Source organism: Humulus lupulus, chromosome 5 (genome assembly GCF_963169125.1).
Source record: "Humulus lupulus chromosome 5, drHumLupu1.1, whole genome shotgun sequence".
Classification (NCBI taxonomy): Eukaryota; Viridiplantae; Streptophyta; class Magnoliopsida; order Rosales; family Cannabaceae; genus Humulus; species Humulus lupulus.
In genome coordinates this window covers 244,023,794-244,045,329 of record NC_084797.1, presented here as the reverse complement: position 1 = coordinate 244,045,329, position 21,536 = coordinate 244,023,794, and the positions used below count along the sequence as shown (strand labels likewise).

At 33.6% G+C, this 21,536-nt stretch overlaps 2 protein-coding genes and 1 non-coding gene across 3 annotated transcripts; 1 reads left to right on the top strand and 2 right to left on the bottom strand.

The window, feature by feature from the left end:
• Positions 1 to 933: 933 nt before the first annotated feature.
• Positions 934 to 6,251, bottom strand: LOC133778719 (ABC transporter B family member 28). The gene is made up of 17 exons (XM_062218727.1): positions 5,646 to 6,251; positions 5,353 to 5,540; positions 5,042 to 5,065; positions 4,807 to 4,908; positions 4,412 to 4,502; positions 3,972 to 4,072; positions 3,789 to 3,839; positions 3,581 to 3,709; positions 3,141 to 3,203; positions 2,786 to 3,065; positions 2,510 to 2,658; positions 2,335 to 2,424; positions 1,991 to 2,125; positions 1,864 to 1,920; positions 1,726 to 1,782; positions 1,250 to 1,553; positions 934 to 1,144 (listed from the first exon to the last, which is right to left on the bottom strand). The coding sequence occupies exons 1-16, from the start codon at positions 6,037 to 6,039 to the stop codon at positions 1,317 to 1,319; spliced, it is 2,148 nt and encodes a 715-aa protein (XP_062074711.1). The 5' UTR covers positions 6,040 to 6,251; the 3' UTR covers positions 934 to 1,144; positions 1,250 to 1,316.
• A 789-nt stretch (positions 6,252 to 7,040) lies between these two features.
• On the top strand, positions 7,041 to 7,111 carry TRNAG-GCC (transfer RNA glycine (anticodon GCC)). The gene has a single exon. It is a non-coding gene; the product is annotated as a tRNA-Gly (tRNA).
• Positions 7,112 to 7,244: 133 nt separating this feature from the next.
• Positions 7,245 to 14,055, bottom strand: LOC133778718 (uncharacterized). Its single transcript, XM_062218726.1, has 8 exons — positions 12,685 to 14,055; positions 12,173 to 12,522; positions 9,727 to 10,854; positions 9,475 to 9,633; positions 8,977 to 9,331; positions 8,809 to 8,879; positions 8,575 to 8,697; positions 7,245 to 7,968 (listed from the first exon to the last, which is right to left on the bottom strand). Exons 1-8 carry the CDS (start codon positions 13,574 to 13,576, stop codon positions 7,618 to 7,620), a joined length of 3,429 nt encoding a protein of 1,142 aa, XP_062074710.1. The 5' UTR covers positions 13,577 to 14,055; the 3' UTR covers positions 7,245 to 7,617.
• Between the last annotated feature and the right edge of the window lie 7,481 nt (positions 14,056 to 21,536).

The window sequence follows — 21,536 nt, the reverse complement described above, 5'->3', positions numbered from 1 at the left end:
TTATAATAAATATTCTGTTATGATGGTATATTCAAAATTTATCTCGTTCTATATAAATAAATTTCTGGTAGATGAAAAATAATACCTCAAAAGAAAATAAATAAAAATTAGGGTTTATATATTTTTTTAATCTTCTTTTGTCCCTATTTGTTAAAGTAGACCCTAAACCCTAATTCCGATTTTGATATAAAAAAAAATGATATAACGACACAATTAGTTATTAGATAGAATAGTTATTTAGTGATGTGTTTTTCTTTTCTTTTGTTAATTTTGTGAATTATTAATGATTTTAGAAAAGAAAAAAAAAGAATCAAAATTAAGTTTAGAAGCTGTGATAAAAACTGGATTTAGAGGTCCATGAGAAAAAACACTATGAAAAAGGTACATACTCATTTTGCAAATCTATGATTAGTGCACACGGGACGAAGATTTGACAGGAAGTGATCCCCCCATTCCCATCCCCATTTATATTTCTAATCTCCGTCCCCGCTTATTCCTCGTCATGGACAGGGTGGTAAATCCCTATTGGGGCGGGGAATTCATTTATTTAAAAAATAATTTTTTAATTAAAATGTTAAAATAAAAATTGTAAATTATATGTAAATTAAAATATTACACAATATTTATTATTTAAAATATTAAACACTATCCTAAATAAAATTTAAAATATTAAAAAATTTACTACTATACTACGAAAACACATAAATAAAGATTTAAAATACATAAAAAATATTACAAAAATATATAAAAATTTAAACGGAATCCCATCTGGGCGGAGAGTTCAATCCCCGTCCTCGCCCCGTTCCCCATTTAGATGAGGATTACCCACCCCTAAGGTCCCCGCGAGGCTCCATTCCCATAGGAAAAATATACATCCCTACCTATGTTATTATCCCTCCCAAAAAAAAAAATAATAATAATAATAATCAATACTGAGAAAACTTGAACTTAGTAATTTCTTACAATAATAACTATTAAAATTGCTATACATAAAGACGTGGCCGAAATATTATGGCTTAAAACCAAGCCTTTAACGATGTGAATGCAATTACTACAACTATTTATTTAAAGTAAGCTCAATTATTTGCCCCAACAACCCAAAGCCACCATTGACAATGAGCTGTGAAACTTTGTATAATTGTACCTGATTAATTCAATGAAAAATGAATCAGTCATAACTTCACCAAATTTATAATATTTATGGTAAATAATAGAAAACTTTTATGACATTTGATAGTTAAACACTCACACATTTAGTTGGACTTTAGTACTTGCTTTGAGTGATTGGGCAATATACTAGCAAATACTGAATATTACTATTCAAATGCTAGCCTTTGGGTTCCGACTAATTCGGCATATTGACCTTTCTTGGCCAATAACTCAAAGTGTGTCCCAAGTTCTACAATACGGCCCTCGGAGCAAAGGGCGATCAGATGAGCGTTCTGGACAGTGCTTAACCGATGAGCGATTACCAATGTTGTCCTACCCTTCATCAAGTGGTTTAGAGCCTCCTGAACCAGGCGCTCGCTAACTGCATCTAATGCACTTGTTGCCTGTGCCCAAGAACATATTAAATCAGTTACTTTGAAATATGAACTTACCCAGTAAAGACTGGGACACAGGAGGAATACTGGACCTTGTGATTATTTCTTTTCATCTATTTAGATTATGCGAGTTTGGACACAGTTAAGATGTAGTTGTTTAATATGATAGCAAAACACTTGCCTCATCAAGTATCAAGATTGGCGCGTTTTTAAGCAGAGCTCTCGCAATGGCAATTCTCTGCAGATCATTAAAAAAAATAAAAAGTGTCAAGAACTCTTCTTGTTATGTCACTCACTGTCTTTAAGTTCATTGCCATACCTGTCTCTGGCCCCCGCTAAGTAGGCCTCCACGCTCACCTACTAGTGTGTCATAACCCTGTAACATAAAAAAAAATTAAGTACAGGAAGATGCACAGTGAAAGATGAAAATACCAAAGTTTTTGAACCTGTGGGAGGGAAATTATGAAGTCATGAGCATTGGCGGCTTTAGCTGCCTTTATCACATCATCCTTGGAAACATTTTCATTTGGAAGCCCGTATGCAATATTTTCCCCAACAGACACCGAAAAAAGGATAGGATCCTGTATTGTTTAGTATCGAAAAAAGGCAACAAATCATCGACAAAATGTTTAGAGATAATTACTCTAATAACATGGAGCATGAGCAACAGCAACTAGAGCTGAAAGTATATTTATTTTAAAAATATTGGTTGGGAAGTGGTGGGAGGGGGAATATTTAAGAAGTGTTATGCATGTTCAATGTATGGAGCTTCAAGTAGGTACGTCCGTACTTGATTCACTATAGAGACAACACGAGCCCATTCCCTCTTGTCAAATGTTCGAACATCCTCCCCTGCAACTGTAATACGACCTTGGGTTGGCTGCAAAACACTATGCATACAATTCTTTAGACAATGACAACCACATTGAACCTTCATTTTGAAACAGAAAGTAGAGAGAAAAAACCTCATAGAATCGAGCCAATAACTGCACTATTGTACTTTTGCCCGCGCCACTTGAGCCAACTAAAGCAGTTACAGTTCCACACTTCAGCGTTAAGTTGAGACCATTTAGAATTTCCACGTCAGGTCTTAAAGGATAAGAAAAATACACATCTGAAACATATTAAAAGAAATGTTATTGTAGTAACGGTCTGGGCGAATAGGTTCTCAAAAATGGAATGTGAGTAAGGCAGTCAATTTTAACAAACTTCAACGAAACTAAAACAGCCATCACAAATACCTTCAAGACAAACATCACCAGACAGTGCTAAGCTGCCAATATTGGTAGCTGATTTAAGATTTGACATGTAATGCATATTTACAGACTGATTTTTCTCACTAGAACTATCATCAACGAACAATTTATAGTTTTCATCAATCAACTTTGTTTCTCGTATTTCCCTTTCTAAACCATAAGCTAAAGCTTCGTCAATTTCTACCCCAGATAAAATAGAATTGATTCTTTCTACAGCTGCAAAACTTCCACGGAGATCTCCAAATGTGTTGACCAGTCCTTGAACCTGAAAGAAAATTTACTTTAGAGGACAGAGAAAAGAATCACACAAAGCTATTTTAATAAACAGATATTGACTTACAGCAAATGTTAGTGTGAATGTATATCCAATAAAAGAGGCCACAACTCCAACCGATAGTTCACCCTGAAAGAACAAAATGTAACAAAATATCAAAGATCAAAACATATATTGGAGGCAGAGAAACTGCATGAATCTAGTCATCAAGCCCCACATGAACTGGAAACTAAATGTCATAAAGATCTAACATTACAAAAGCAAACTGGTGGTTATTTCATATATAGACTACTCCAATTAATTTTTTTATTTAAAAATAGAAGTAAACATTTTACTTTTTTTAACTAAAGTTCGAAATCTGAATAAAAATTACGCCAGTCAAATTAACAGTCCAAAAAAAGGGGATAAAATAATTTATTAGTATAAATCATAAAGATGGATGATAAGGAGGGATGACTGAATGTAAAAACAATTTGGAAGATTTATCTCAAGCTACAACTGCCTACCGCCTTCACTTTGCTTCCTCCAAGGCAGTAGAGTGCAAATAGAGATATAGAAACAGCAACTCTGGTTAAAGCTTCATTGACAGATTTGAAAGTCCCAAGCTTTATTCCACTCCTTTGAAAAGCCAGGACCTGAAAAATTTATGACAAAATGGTGAAGGCACGAGCGAGCTTTTGCATCTGCAAAATTAATAAGCTAGTTTTATCTTACCTGGTTACCAAACATCCGCATTTGGTGCTTTTCACCACCGAAGGATCTTACCTACAACAAAGTAGGATACTCTTATATTCAAGATTGACTCTCATTTCATTCCAAAACAGAATGATTGACCTAAATTTTCCACCACATAATGGTACTAAACAGCTATTTAAAAAAAACATCATACATACTTACAGTACGAATTGCAGAAAATGTTTCTGTCACACAATCAGAAATGGATGCTTGGGCCAACCCATGCGCTTTGAAAACAGGCACAGTTGATCGCTTGTACACAGCTTGACAAAGTTAACCATAATCAGCAACATGAAAGAAATGATGCAGGCAATGTTGTGCTAAACATCAGCTCCCAAAGATTCAAGGACATAAAAATATCAAAATGGCAATTTCAGATATTATTATGAAAAGCATCAGTAGAACACCACACGTTTGGCCTTGATCCCAATAATGATAGAACATATATGCCAAATGCCCAAAATACATGGATAACCAAAGTTAAGTCATACCTACTTCCAAAAGAGGTTAGATTACACTTCGGCAACAACAATAATGCGAGCTATAAAACAATTATTACACTAATTATACTGACTAACAATTTAAAAGTGAAGATAATATACCAACTAAAATTGACACAACGAGCATCAGTACAGCTAGAATTGGTGCTAGTTGAGGAGCCAAAGCAAACAGTATGCAAATTGTTCCAATAACCTACAAGAGAAGAAAAAGAAGAACAATCACACCATGATCATAGATCAAAGAGAAAACTGCAGCAGATGCAACATGAATAATGTCCTGAAAATGATATGCTGTGGTTTTTAATAATGTAAAATCATAACCAGCCTACTATGTCATTAGATTCGCCAAAAAAAAAAAGCATTTCAGAAACAAAATACAGTTAGTGTTTGCTCCCACATTAATAAAAACTGAGCCAAACCCATCAAAATGAACTGTATGTGGATGCTCAATTGTAGGCAAAGTAAAGCTCACTTGTCTTTGGTGTAGAGTTTCTTGCCTCAGTAAATGCCCGGAGTCCACGGTCCCTTGAAACATTTTCACTCACAACATTTTTAAGAGAGCCCAGATCAGATGTTAACAGACCTGTGAGTTCACCAACCTATGAATGTAAAATCCAAATCAGTCAACAGTCACAATTTCATGAGATGAATATTTAGAAAGAGAAAAAAAAAAATCAATCAAGACCCTCTAACAAAAAGAGGATGAAAATCAAATTAGGTTGATGGGCATACCTTATAGCGGTCAAAAAACTCGATCTGCACATTAAAGGAGAATCAATTAACTAAAATATCAAGTGCAAAGTAACTTTCATGCCAACTTTTAATCAAAGAGTAATGTTTATCATTAGGAAAATTCACAAATCAAATTCTAGATATGAACAGCTTATTCATGTTAAATCTATGTACCATTTTAGTTATCTCAGCCAATACACGTCTTGATCCTAATTTGAACACTACCACTGCACCACTCACACATATTGCAGAGAAAATTGCCGAATTGTTAATGAAATTAGGATAGAGAAAATGAATTAAATTGGCATCACCTTCTGAATCAATACCCTCCCAAAAATCTGTGCTCTTAGTGTAGACATAACCTTCTCCCAAATGAAGTTCATATTTACAATAAATATAACAGTTAAAATGGGTTCCAACGCATACAGAACCCCAACTTTGCTTAGCAACCTCCATAACGGCTCAGGGCTTGCGCCTATCAACACTTCGAAGAAACGCCCTACAGAAAAATTCGTCTTCGGCTGGCGATTATTGACAGAGAAACCAAACAGGAAGAAACGAAACAACGAATACTGTAAAGAAATAAATCAATTCACCAATTCACCTGAAAACAAGGGCATTGAGAGAGTACAAGTACTGCAGCCAACCAGAGTGAGAACCGAGAGAGCCAACCTGAGCTTGTGCTTCATTAGAAGCTTCAAGAGAAGTCCCCAGGTTACAACGCTGGGCGATGGCTGCTGCTGCTGCGACTTAGAGCCGGAGTCTGATTCGGAGTCATCGACTTTTGGGTTGGATTCGTTGATAATCGCGTCGGAGGCTGATACGTAGGCGAATGCAGTGGTCTTCTTAGTAGAGCACGAAAAGGTGGGAAAGCGAGGATGTGAGAATGGCGGGAAGAAGCGAGGAGACCGGAGAGAACGAGATAGTGCTACGGACTTGGTTGTACGGACGAGAGAACGAGTAGGGGTTAGAGGAGCAAAAAGAATTGCAGAAGCCATGGTAGTGATGATGATGATGATGATGATATTGATATATGATATAAGGTCTCAGTTATATTGCTTGTGAATTTTTTTTTTCTTTTTTGAAAATAAAATCTGTTAAATCCATGATCTATCCAACCAAACACAGAACTAATAATTTTTTTAAATTCGTAGTAAATCAAATCCTTTGAGATAATTTTAATAATAATAATAATACATCAACATTTTTTTGTATTTTCTTTCTAAACGAACAATTTCAGTCTCAATCAATAGTACAGGAAAATTGATACCAATATTTTGGATAAGATGATATATATCGTAGTTGAGTACTGAAATGGTCAAAAGCATCGATCGTTATCGAACAGAATTCCATTGGGTCACTCAAACTGTTTCCATATTGCTTGTTTGCTCCTTCTTTTATCAAATGTTCATCATCTTTCAAATTCAATAATATGCATTGACTTTTCAAAGAATTTTTTGGGTTTCACAGACAAAAGTTAGACACACTTTAGGCACTTATTAACACCCTAATTACAAAAAGGGAATTTACTCATTTGTTTTCCTATTTTTTTTAAAGTATCATTTTTAGTATTTTCTATTTTCAATAATGGTTATATAATACTTTATATTTTAAAATTATACAAATCCTCTAAATTCAGATTTGATAGATAAAATTTTATCAATATAATCAAACTGTCATCAGTATATGTAATTAAATTTAAATTTGAAACTTACATAATTAACATCAGTTTTGTTAAATTAGTAAAATTTTATTAATTAAATTTGAGTTTAGGGTACCAAATATATACGATTTTAAAATACAGAGTATCATATGAACATTATTGAAAACAGAAAGTACTAAATGATACTTTACAAAAATACAAAGTATCAAATGATTACCTACCATTACAAAAAAGATAAAAGAGTACAGGACAGAATCAAGATCACCAATGTCCCAAAAATGAAAACAATATGTGTCAATATGTGTTTAGTATATAATTTGGGAATAACTCACACAAGCACCAGTGGTCTAGTGGTAGAATAGTACCCTGCCACGGTACAGACCCGGGTTCGATTCCCGGCTGGTGCAATGTGGTTTATTCTTTTTTCTTTTTTACCCTTTTTTTTTTTTTTTTGGGGTAAATTTTTTTTAAAATTTATAATTTCCATATATTTACCAAAAAAAAAAGTGTAGTGTAGTAGGAAACATGGCAAGAAATGAATTGCCAGAGAAAGAAATATGTGAAATTATTTGCTACCTGTCAAAATTTACATCTACTACTTTAATGGCTTTACCTATTTTATGCCCTTTCTCAACAAAGACAAAGGCTCCCCTCCTAACAAGAACACATACATTATCACTAACAAGAAGAAATAGAATTCATATATGTACATCAAGTGTTCTACAACAGCAATTTTCAGGTCCAGCCGTGTAAGACCACTCATCAAATGAACATGAACCTCAGAGGCGAGTGAGGTCCACTGGGAGTCCCCACAGACTCGGCCTTCCAATCAAAATAACAATGGTGTTCCCGAGAAGCTTTTGTTTCTGCCTCTCTGGATCTTCGCATTGGAATTAACCCGAACGGCCTCCAATTATGTTGTCCCTGTCTCGTCTGAACTAGCTGAGGCATCACTTCCTTCTGGATGTGCTTGGCCTCCCTGCATCTCATCTTCGCTGGACAAGCTCTCTTCACTGGAATCTGAAGATGTTCCAAAGTCCTCGTCTGTGATCACATCAGCTTTTCGTCTCTTCCTAATATCTTTTACTCCCCTTCCTTGAAGAGCTAGTCTCCTTCGTTTTCGCACATTTCTCTTGCCCTTAGGGACCTCTTCTTTCTGTGATTCAAGGCTTTTGCTTTCTGCCTGATTCGTGGTTTTTCCTTTTCCATACTCGTTGTCCTCAGAATCCTCATCAAGCTTGCGTCGTTTTCTACTTGAATTTGTCTGGATCACATGAGATTGAAATATAGAATGAGACAAGGTCACGGCAGCAACATGCAAACACCACTATCAAGTACTAATAAATACAGAAATGAAATTATTTCTCTCTTTAGATACAGTTATTAACTTTGTATAACAGTGACCACAAGCTCAACCTCAAGGCCCTCAAAAACTTTAATCTACAAAAAAGAACTTATAAGTGTTTTGTCTAGCGACTATTTGTCCAACAACAATAATTTACCCTCAAGCCTAATCCCAGGGTTGACTGCCCCTTGTTCTTAGTCTTATGTTCTGCCTTTCCACCGGCATACTTCCAAAAATACATTTCCTGTTTTCCATTTGCAACCCCCCACCCCCCTCAAAAAAAAGACCTTTCCGCAAGAATAAGAACATGACTTTATAAAAAAATTTGACAGTTTAAACTTTCTGCTAGCTAAAATATCCTAGTATTTCATGTTGGATGATGATTGTAACACCGAAAATAAAATACCTAATTTGTTATATGAATATCTTAGCTACTTTTCATCATCAAATAAATTTGAGTGCAAGAGCAGTTTTGGTCATTCAATGTTAGAAAACAAATTCTTAAGAATGTTCTTGTGCTCATACCTTGGGACCACGGTCAACCAATCTGGCCCATTCATGTCGATTCCTCAAGCAATCAAGAACAGCCTGCGAATGACTTGCGTAAGCATAACGCTCTCCATTATGCTTCCTCAAGCTATGCCAATGCTGCAGAAGTAAACCACAACATAAAATAATAAGAAACACACTGAAGAAATTCATTCCATTCACTAAAAATGAAAAGATGAAAATGGCACAGAATAATAAAAGCAACCATACCGGCAACACAGCATTACAGAGCTCCTCATACGTCATCCGCTTGCCTTTGCTCATAATCTCATTAATCAATCCTGCAATGAGAATTGGATCAGAAAACAACAATCACAGAGATAGATAGACAAGACACTAAAAGAATTAAGCAATCTGATACAAAAGAATAAAGGCTACCTGGTAAAGTACGATGAACAGGACCATCACCAACTGTGCCAGTATCATCATCAGAGGTATTCCTAGGTGAACTTCTTATAGAAGGCAAATTGCGCTCATTAGCCTCAGCGGATGCAGATGGTCCACCATTTGTAGTGGCAACAGAATTAGAAGGGATATTCCTCTTGAAAGTCTCCATTGCAGTTGGGGATCCATTGTCTTCCTTCTTGGTAGAAGCTTCTTCCGTATAATCAGGATCTTGCCTTTTGGAATCATGAGAGGATGAAACCTTGTCCATCTTTTTACCTTCATCGGCAACCTCACGGGAACTACGGAAGCCATCTCTGGAAGCGTCCCTGTATTTCCTTCTGGGAACCTATAAAAAGTTTTAAATTAGTTATAATATCGAGTTACAAAAAACCATGATATCAGAACCATGTAAACACACCTGCTGAAGGCTGGGAAAAAATGACCACTTAAAAAACCAAGTCATGAATATCAGGTGAGCAAGAATCTTACCGAACTGTGATCTTTTGCTCCAGAACTTAATGTCCGCTTATTTAGCATGCTTGTTGTGGTTGGAGAAGCCAACTGAGGTACACTACCAGCATGGCGGACACGTGGCACACGGGGTACTCTAGGAGAGCTGTTGAGTTCTTGATGTAGTAATAAAGCAAGCTGCAAAAATATGTTTATAAACATAGGTCAAGCAAAATTACTAGAATACTCAACTTTTTTTTTCCAAAAGAAAAAACAGAAGTCTGCTCTCACCTCCTCATCACTAAGTGTTGCTGGAGAACTTGATGAAACGGGTGGGCACACAGATGGCACATGATTTTGATTAATTTTTGAGGACTGTGAAGATGGTTGGTTAAACTTTTCAACTTTTTGGGGCACCCCTGAAGCTGAACTTCTACTGTTTGTATGCATAGCTTTCTGATGATGGAGTGATACACTAGGCTCACTAGAAGCAGAAAAAGTTGTTGCAGTTGAAGATGTCTTGGAAGAAGCACAATGCACGTTATCTTTTGATTCTGGTGTTGCTTTCTTAGAAAGAGAATCGTGTGAACTCCTGCTTGAGTGCAAAGGCTTTGGAACATTATTTAGTAATGATTTTGGACGCTCTTTCAAATTTTTCCTTGGCAAGTCAACCCTATCTTCATCCCTGACACGATCTTTCCTTGTATTGACATTACTGTCAGGTGTCATTAGTGGTTTAGCAATAGGATTAGTAATTAGATCATCAACAGATTTAACATTGTCGGGAGAGGATGATTTAGAAATAAATAGAGTGGTTGAACTGGAAGAAGATTTTCCAGAACATGCTACCATTTTACGCTGACTAGGCAGTCCCTGAGAGTTTAACATAGCTCCTCCTGGATTGGAGTGCTCTTCAGGAAGCCCAGAACCATGTTTCTGTTCTGAAGCACTTTTCTGCATGGCTAACAAACCTGTTATGCCCTCCAATTCTGATTTAAGTTGAGAAGGATCATCAGATAATTGATCACCCTTGTCTGTATGAGAATCAATAACTGCTTCAAAACTGCGATCAAGGTCTTCCGGTTTATGGTCACTGGAATGCAAACTGCTTACTATTGCATCATTCACTTTAGAAGATTCTGACAGGTGACCCGAAGATGTTGCAAGTTCTTTTGCATCACCACAAGGAGAAAACTGAATATTCAACAGAGACCCAGATTTGTCATCAGCATTTTCTTTTTCCACTTCCAAATCAGGTTGTTCAGACTTCAATGACACATCACCACTAAAATCTTGAACCTGTTTGTCCTCAACTTCTGGTGTAATGCCAGACACATTTTCAACAAGATGTTGACCAATGTTTTTACCAGAACCTTCGGAACTATCATCATCCAACTTACCGACCGTTGTGCTATCTCCCTATCATTGAAAAACGACATACTTTCAACAAGCTTAAGTATAAACTCAAAGACAACAGAACACCAAATAAAGTAGCACTAATCAAACTAAGAACACATATTATTTGAACAAGAAGTTGAAACATCGAACTTAGAATAAGACATGTAAACACACACACAAAGGACATAACCACGAGTTCAATACTCCACACATATAGCTGAATGAGTCTCAGAGCCAGCAATAGTATAAAGTTGCAAACTCCCAAGCTGTAAAAAGATAAATATATTTATGGTGGAAATTTTTAGGGAGCCGCAATTTATGTTTTGCCACTCCTTAATCTTATTCATATTTTCTTAAAGACCAGCTGGGCTTTGTTGCAAAGGAAAGAGAAAATTGATATCAAATACTAAATAGCACCTTTTTGGATTTTTTTTCCCATTTTTTTTCAGAAGGGGCTGTTTGGGTAGGTAAATCAGAGAATTGTTTGCCATTAAGTCTTTGGAGGAGATCTGAGAAAAAAGTTGAAAATTTACGTTGGCTCTTTGGTTGAAGCTTGTAAAAGAGTTTAAAAGTTTTTCTTTTCCAGTTTTATTGATAATTTAGGAGATCTTATGATAGCTAAGGCCGTTCATTTTCCATTTTGATGACAGGTTTGTGCTAGGTGATCGCATTTGTGTGAGACTCTCTCCATCCCTGTTTTGGGAAATCTTTCATACAAAATATATTATCTAAAAGTCTTGGAAATTGCTCATTCTTCAAGAACATATTTGTTCTTTTAAGTTAGAAATAGTAATAGCAATTTGTATCTAGGAAAACCGTGACATGGAATACAATAAGCAACAAATTACACTTTTCCTATGGTTGTATTCTTATTATAAACTTGGCTTAGTAAATCTTGAAAACCCAAAATAAGTTACTTTGCACTGCTTTTTTTTTTTAAATAAAACACACAAGCACACACACACACAAAACAACTCAAGACAACCAGTGTAATTTTAAAAAGTTTAATCATTCATCTTCTTTGAACCTTCTAGTAGCCAACTTAGACATTTCACCAATATATTACTTATCACCTATCAACTCATTTGAACTAGTCTTTATTGAGATAAATCCCAGATAGTTTCATATGCTATACTAAATGGTGGTCAAAGAATAAAAATGCAAAGGTCGTGTCATCTAGTAGAGTTAGAGAAGTCAAGCATTCTGTTAGTGATAATCCTAGAAAGATAAACCATTTTGTAACACTTGCTAAATGTGCTTTCAAGCACCAATGAAATGAAGATGAAAAAGAAAAAGAAGACTAACAAAATGGTTGTGTGTGCAAGGCTATGAAAAGTACCTCCGCCTTTATATGAAGTTTTCCAGTATTATCATGTCCAGACGACGACCCAACTGCATCATCATGTTTAGGAGATCTTTCTAGCACGGCAGGAAGCTGATGTCCAATCTTGTCTTCCTTCAGTCCAGTACGAACTGAAAAATCTTGTCTAGACATGTCAGATGATAACACTTCTGTAGAATGCTTTCCAGGATTACTATGAAGAACAAGACGACGGTCAGATGTAGGTTCTCTACCCACAGTCTCCTTCAAATTCTTGCTCTTTGTACTTTGACTTTCACCCTTGGAAAACTTTGGAGCTCTGTCTTCATAAAATTCCAATTGTTTTGCATCACTGGTTGGTGTAAACACTAGGGATAAAAAATGAAAAACAGAAAAATTGGAATCAACAGGCACACGTGAGCTAGAACTATGTACAATGTGTGACACACGGTTAATATCCTTGTCATTAAGTGTATTGTTAAATGTATAATAAAATGAAGTTAAATTTCAGCCTGCCAAAAACATATTACCTGTTCTAGAAGAATGTGTGCCTCTCCTGTTAGTAGCATCAACATCTTTCTCCGCAGTTCTGGCTTTCTTCTTCCCACTTCTATCTTTAGACGTTCCTGAATCATCTTTCTTCCGCTTACCAGAATTTAACACCACAGACCGGAGTAAGCCACTCTCCTTCATGCCATTCTGAGCACGCCTAACATCCAGACCCTCACTCTCCCACTTTTTTGTCTCTGTCAAAGACAACTTTCGGTCACGGGCAGCTTCCTCATCCCTCCCTCTCAAACCAACCAAAGCGGCCATGGGAGTAGCAAATACAGTCTCCTTTGATAAAGAAAACAGAACACCTGCCCCTTTATCCACAGGATTCTCATTGTCTTCATCCAATTTAGCATCATCTTCCTTTTCATCCCAACAAGGGAACTCCTTGTATCGAAAATTGAACTTCTTGGGCACATAGCCAGTGCACTTCCACAGTTCTGGAGTAAAAACAGAAGGCAACCCACCAAACAGAGCAGGATCACCCCCCGGAATTCCCTGAACATGTACTCTCTCCTCCATTGGAATATCAGTCCAAAGCCTAAAAGGACGGCGAGGAGGTCCATTTGGTGCATACGGACTCTCTATTCTAACAGTTTTAGTAGGAAGCTCAACCAACAATTGTGCAACCTCAGTTTCCTCGCTCTCGTTTCTACTATTCCTAATCTTACATTTATCACAAACAAATATATCATCTCCCTTAACATATCTAGAGCACCGGGTGTGCACCCACACGCCACACTCATCGCAATTAACCATCTCCTCTCCGTCATCAAAATTTACACCGCATACGCAATCCACAGTCCAAGAACCATCAACCCAATCATCGGGAGGGTCAGAACTCTGGAGACGGTGCGACCGGCCTTTCATCTCTTTTACCTCCTAATTACCCGAAACCCAAAACCGAAATACCCCTATGATACAATCCCTAACCCTAAGCTTGCATAACAAAATTCACAAGAAAAAGGTCCATAAATTCAAATAAACAATGAATTGCCTCAACTCAACCCAAATATAGTTCTAAACATCCGTTCAAACAATAATTGAGGTCTAAAATATGTACCTGGGAATAGACTCTCTGGTATTTAGATTGATGAAGATGAAGAAAAAGAAAGCGGAGTCATTATTGATAAATTGAATACATATGAACCGCTGGGAGATCGTATAAGCAGAAGAAACCTCACAATAATGTTTAAGAGAGAAAGCTCTGTGGCTATGGCTGACGATAACAGCTGTCTGTCCCAACCTGACTCATGGCTTTCTTGGCAAAGCTTTTCTTTCTCGGATGACAATGGCGTCTTCTCTCGCACGAACTGGCGGAACTGAAAAAGATAGATAACCTCTGATTCTGGGTTAAGATTTGGCGTCCGTTACCTTTTGACTAAGGCTCGCTCGGATACAGAACATCACGGCCCATCTTATTAATGGGCCCTGTGTACCTTTCGGCCCACATCAATGTGCAAAAATATAGAAATTATACTTTTTTTTTTATTTGTGTGGAAAATTTATTAAAAAAAAAAGTTAAAATATATGAAACATAATTAATAGCTAACTAAATATATGGAAATGTCATATTTTTTGTTTATGATAGTTATGTTTTCTTTGAATGTAATTTTATTTTTATTTTTTTCCATTATTTTTTCTTTTTTTTCCTTGTTTTTTCTTCCATTTTTTTCTATTTCTTTTTTTTTCTTTCTATTTTTTCATTATTCTTCTTCTTCTTCTTTCCATTTTTATTTATTTATCTATTTTTTTCTTTTATTTGTATTGTTTTGTTTTTTCTTCATTTTTGTATTTATTAAATTCTCCTTCTATTTTTTTTTCTTTTTTCACACATATGAGCTTTTTTTTCATTTTTTTCTACAAATTTTTTCATTCATATTTTTTTTCTTTTCATTTTTCCATTATTTTTCTTCTTCTTCTTTTCATTCTTATTTATTCATCTATTTTTTTTTCATTCATCATTTCTTTTGTTTTTTTTTTTCATATTTTTTTCATTTTTGTATTTATTCTTTTCTCATTCTATTTCTTTTTTTTCAATTTTTTCACACATATATTTTAACATTATATAATTATTCTACTATTTTTTTTATCTATTATCTTTTATTATTGTAATTTTTTTATAGTGTTTTCCACTATATGTAAAAAAAATCAAATCAATTACTGTAACACTTATAGGAATACCAAAATTTGGAAAGAAGACTAATAAAAATATGACAACGTGAATGGGTAACTAGTTCCCTTCACATTCTTTGTGTGTATATTTCTGAGGGTAACTGGTTACTTTCACGTTCTCGTGTGTGTATATTTATGGTTTCTTTATGGTAACTAGTTACTTATGTTACTGAAATCATAGTTACTTCTTCTTCCTTTTTTAATGAAGTATTCTTCAATTTTTTCCTTCAAATTTGATGTTTCTTTTCATATTTAATATGAGTAACTCGCCACCCCTCTTAGGTAACTGGTTACCTCTCTTATGGCAAAAAATTACTCATCTCAGGATAACTGGTTACCCCTCCTGGTATATGTTATTTACCTTAGCTCTGTGATTTTTTTTTAAGATCAATCAAGTAACTGGTTACCCTACCCAGGATTTGAAAAAAAAAACGTACAATCTTAAAAAAAATGTTTATAATAAATAAATAATAATTTTAAAAACAATTTATATTACAAAAAAAAAATTGTAAAATAACCAAAGAAAAATTTAATATAAAATTAGTATTATAAAAACAATATAAAAAACAAATAACCTAAAAAAATAATAATCAAATTACAAACATACCCTTCCAAATTTGATTAAGAGTAAAACTATGCCATAAACCAACTTTTATACAAAAATATGGGAAAATAAACCCATAAAAGTGAAAATTCTTAAAAAAAGCCGTAAATTAACTTTTTTTTTTTTTAAAAAAGCCATATATTTGCACACTCTTTTAAAAATTCCATATAAAGTGTAATTTCCTCTTCTTTTTTTTTTTAATGGTAGCTTTCTTTTTCTTAAGTTTTTTATAGCATATTTTTCTTATTTACATTTTCATGTGAGTTTTTTTTATGTATTTGTAATGTATATTATATTTTATTTTTATATTTTTAGTAGCTAGTTTGAATATGTTTTAAGAATATTTTTATAATTTTAATTTATCTATTATATTTTTTATCATTCATGTTTTATAAAATGTTACTTTTACATTATTATTTTTTAAATAAAACTGAGACATTCTTCACTATACTTTTTATTGTCATTTCTTCTTGTTCTTTTTTTTCTTCCATTTTTTATCATCTTCGATATTTTTTCTACAATAACCAGATACCACTATCAAAACAATTTTGATTTTTTTATGTGGTAGTAGTCGTATGCCACTGTCAATTTTTTTAAGTAATGTGTGGTAACCGATTACCACTCTCAAAATCATTTTTATTTTTTAAGTGATGTGGTGGTAAGTGGTCTATAAAAATAATTTTAATTTTTTTAACAATGTACCACTATAAAAATACCAACTGGATTGTAAATAGTTACTTGTCAGATCTGGAAAAAAATAAACTAAATTAAACAAAAAATCTAAATTGATCATAATTATAAATGGCTACAGCTAGGTTTGAAAATAAACAAAATCAGTCGCATTGGCACCTCATTACTTAGTTAGGTGTGAAAAGAAAATCAAATACAAATAAAAAAATATATAAATTAATCGTTATCGTAACTGGTTACAACAATGTCTGGAAAAAAAACATATATGAATAAAAAAAAATTAGTCATCATGGTACCTAGTTACTTAAACATGTTTAAAAAAATCTAAACAAATTGTCATGGTAACCGGTTACACTTAGGGCTGGTAGAAAAAAAATCAGATTTAAAGTGCAAAATCATATGTGAAGAATAATAAGAAGGACAAAAAAAAAAACATTAAAACCAGAAGAAGAATAATAAAAATAAGAAACCAGAGGGGGTTGGAGCTTCGTCATCGTCAGGAGGGGGGTTGGGGGATTACGTTGCTCGCGGAGGGCTGAGAAGAATGAACCAAGTGGGGGAGGAGAGTTGGAGAAATGAGAATGAAAAAGGATGTTGTGAGGGACAGATTTGAGAATGAGAGAATATAAGCGAGTTTTGTGTAAAAAATATGGTAATCTATTTTTTTTTTTTTTATGGAATTCTCATGTTTTAAACTTTTTTTTTTTTTTTTGCAAAACTTACAATATTTTGTGGCATTTCTTTTTTTACATAAATATTGAAACTCAGTTACTTTTTCCCATATTTATGTAAACATCTTTCTTATTAGAGTTTATACTTTTTTGAACCCTGTGTTTTTTCTCATACCTGTTTAGACCCTGTGTTTTGATAAATTAATTTTTGGACCCTATGTTTTGTAAAATGGTTAAAATAGAACCCTAAACCTGATTTTGGTCTATGTTTTCTCAACTAAAATCACAAATAATTTACCGAACTAACAATTTAGAACAAAAATTAAATCATTCTGCTTAAAAACTGTGTTGTTATATTCAATTTTTTCTTCATCAAAATTGAGTTTATGGTTCTATTTTAACTATTTTACAAAACATATGGTCAAAAAAGTAATTTGTCAAAACACAGGGTCCAAACAGGTAATGAGAAAAAATACAGGGTCCAAAAAAGTATAAAACCTTCTTATTAATGGAAATTTACACTCTATAGTCTGTACCCATTTTTGTAATTAATATATCACTTTTGCTTGCTATTATATTTGTACCATTTTTTTTTTGGGTATACATATACAACTATATGTATATTAAAAACATTACAATTTATGAGGAGTGACCATATAAAAAAAGTACAATTTGGGGTCACTTGTTACAAAAATAGATAATAGATAGTGAGCTTAAATCTCAAGGAGTATTATATACATGCCTATAAATTGTAAATAAATTTGAAATATGTGATTAACTACAATTATATGATAGACTTAAACAAATATATAGTAAAATTTTATGCTAAGCTACCTAGCCCAACCAAAATCTTTGGATCACCACAGCAAGCTACACCAGACTCAAATCTTGTTCACCTTGCTGTCTTGTGAAATCGACTATAGCACGAGCCAAACCTCCATGTAGGAGATGGTCTGAGAAATTGAGCGTGTGGAGCATGAAGTGGGCGTTAATGGCCATCGATGAAAAATAGTGATACGAAGCTCATTGGAGGCTGATTTTGATGATTGCAATGGAAGTGTGCAAAGCGATAAGTAATTTGATAGCCTTCTCATCAAGATTATTTTCCAAAAGATAAGATGAAACGAATGTTGGAGTTTGGTTCGACGAGAATGTCAAGTGGCCATGTCCATGTTGAGTCAACCAACCAACCTTACTGAGTTTGAGCCATGCAAAGACCTCGTCGACAATCTTTCTCTCACAAACCATGATTATATATGTGTGTATAGAAAGATACAGGACCAACCTTGAGTTGTGGGAGACCCTATACAAAATATGTTATTTTATAAAAATATATATATATAAAGTGACATTTTTAAAAAATTTAGGGTCTTTGTACATGTAAAAAATAGTATTTTTTCAAATTTTGGGACCTCATTGTGTGGGGCCCTAGGCAAAGGCCTAGAAAGATACTAGTAGCATGATGTTTTTATTATGAAGACATTGTCAATAGTTTTTCTAAAAACCTTGATTATACGCATACATGAATATAAAATATATTGGTAGGAGGTAGTGGAAAATAGGGGTGAACATTTAACCTGTCAAACTCGCCTGACCCGCAATCCGAAAACTCGATTTTTGACAAAACCCGTCGGATTCGGGTTAAATCCGGTCCAAACCTGACATGGCTCGGGTTGGGTTCGGGTTTTGAATGTTCGGTATCGCAGGTTTGGGTTTAGACCCGAAACCTAAATAACATTAAATTTTATGAATTTTTGTTTTTTTTTTTTTTTTTTTTTGTATTTTTGGAAGTGTAAACAAATAGTATTTTTGCAAAATTTGTACCAAGACTCATTTTCGGCCCAAAGCCCAATTGGCCCAACCCAAATTGAAACCCGAAACTCGAATTTGAACAATACCCGAAAAATTCGGACTGGATTTGGTACCACTTTTATCCACATGAAACTCACAAAATTCAAACCCGAGGCACCCGAAACCCGAAAATCTAACCATTGTGCACCCCTAGTGCAAAGCCACAAATGTAAGTTAAGTGGGGCAAATATTTAACTACGTGTAAAAAAAAATCGGTGTTCTTATTGCGCTATATATTATCCAAAAAATAAAGTCTAACTCTCAAATCTAGCAACGATCGGTATTCTTATTACGTTATACATTCTAAAAATTGATAGCCAATGATAGATTGCTTTTCAAATCTATTAAAACGACTATCAATAAACTTTCTCATCGCTCTAAATTCATAACAATAATCAGCCTATAAAATGCCAGAGTTTATAACTATATTTGGTACCCAATCTTCTCATCATAAAATCAATGTTGGTTACTAAATTAATATAATATGCAAACTAGCTGGTTACCTTTTGTTTAATATTGTTATTTAAAAAAAAAAAAAGAATGTCACCTTTTATAAAAAAAATAATAAAAATAAGAAGAAGAGTTTCTATGTTATGTGCATATGAGATGGACTTGTTACCAAAAAGATTATACAAACAGACAAACTAATAGGGGTTGGGTTGGTTTAATAATGCTTTAATGTCGTTATTAATAATTAGAGGAATATACATATTGGTAGGGAATCATTCCATTGGTAAGGGCTCAAGTATTTTTGTTTTATTTTGTCTTTGGTATTGTTTTTGTTTGTTTTCTACTTAACAAGTTAATTTTAACTATGTGTTTTAAAATCTTATTATTAATGGATATATATAGCACAATTTTTCTATAGGGGTTTCACTTTAAGTTCTATTAGTAGGGTTCTCAGTGTTTCTCGACCCGTGAGTAGTTTTCGGCGCGACTTTTTTTATGAACGTGTATATTGTAGCTATTTAGAGCATCCTGCAAATTTTCAGAAAATTTCGAATAATTTATAGTATCGAAAACTATGTTCAAACATGTTGTTTTCTACGTGCATAAAAAAAATTAGTCATGCGTGCAATAACATGTTTGAACCTAGTTTTCGGTATTGTAAACTATTTGGAAATTTTTGAAAATTTGCAGGATGCTCTAAATAGCTACAATATACACAGTCACAAAAACAAATCGCGCTGAAAACTGTTCACAGGTTGTAAACACTGAGAGCCCTACCGGTAGGGCTTAAAGTGAAGCCCCTATAAGAGAATTCCCCTATATATATAACAATTATTTTATAGGGGCTTCACTTTAAGCCCTACCGGTAGGGCTCTCAGTGTTTCTCGACCTGTGAACAGTTTTCGGCGTAACTTTTTTTTATGACTGTGTATATTGTAGCTATTTAGAGCATCCTACAAATTTTTAGAAAATTTCGAATAGTTTACAGTACCGAAAACTAGGTTCAAACATGCTATTTTTCACTCGCATAAAAAAAATTAGTCACGCGTGCAACAACATGTTTGAACCTAGTTTTCAGTACTATAAACTATTCGGAATTTTTTGAAAATTTGCAGGATGCTCTAAATAGCTACAATATACACAGTCATAAAAAAAAATCGCGCCGAAAACTGTTCATGGGTTGTAAACACTGAGAGTCCTACCGGTAGGACTTAAAGTGAAGCTCCTATAGGAGAATTCCCCTAACGACTATAATGCATCTTTTTTTTGCAACACCGGTGCATCATTTTTCTATTTCGGCACCTGGATAAATATAATCCCAATTTTTTTATATGACGGTATACATTGTAGGTATTTAGAATATCATGCAAATTTTTAAGAAATTCTGAATAGTTTGCGAAGCCGAAAACATAGTTCAAACTGTCAAATTTTACACGCGTACACAAAAAAACAGACACACGTACAACAGACAGTTTAGACCCTGTTTCGGTACTATAATTTATTCAGAATTTTTTAAAAATTTGTAGGATATTCTAGATAGCTATAATGTACACCATCATATAAAAAAAATTGGGATTATAACTATTCAGGTGCCGGAATAGAAAAAAAATGCACCGGTGTTGCAAAAAAAGAAATACATATATATATATGTATACATAACATAGTTTTTGCATTTGGTAAATTTGGCAAAACGAAAAAAAAAATCTTATAAGATTATGTGTACAAAATGATAAAACTAAATAAGAAGGAATCAAAATGTAGGGAAATTAGGAATATAAGAGATATTGAGAATGAAAAATGTATTTTGGATTTTGTATTTTATGGAAATAATAAATAAAATGGCTAAAAATTATGTAAAGTGTAAGTTACAAATGCTAAAAATAGTGTTTTTTATATATATATATATGTATAGAAGTGGACTAATTGGTTAATAAAAGTATTATTTGACTTTTTTTAAAGGGTAAAGTACATCGTTTAAATACTCATTTTAAGTTTATAAATATTTACTTTTTTTAAATTACCATTATTAAAATTTGTTGGGGCAAATACAATTTTAATTTAATTTAATTCCTAGTCAACTTCACAAACATTTTACCACTATACTTTAGGAGAACACTCTTTGTTGGTACTACCAAATTTCTCATTAAAACATTTTTTTTTATATATTCTCAAACTATATATATATATTTTCAATATTTATTTTTTCCAAATATAAATAGTGTATTACCTTTACTCTTATTCATAAATAGTGAAAAGGTGCCTAAAACCATGATTACTTATTCATCAACATGACACAATACTTTCCTTCAAAATTAATCACTCCTTATTACAAGAATCATTGACCATTTTTTCTTCACTAACCAACAACAACCTTCTTCTTTTTTTTTTT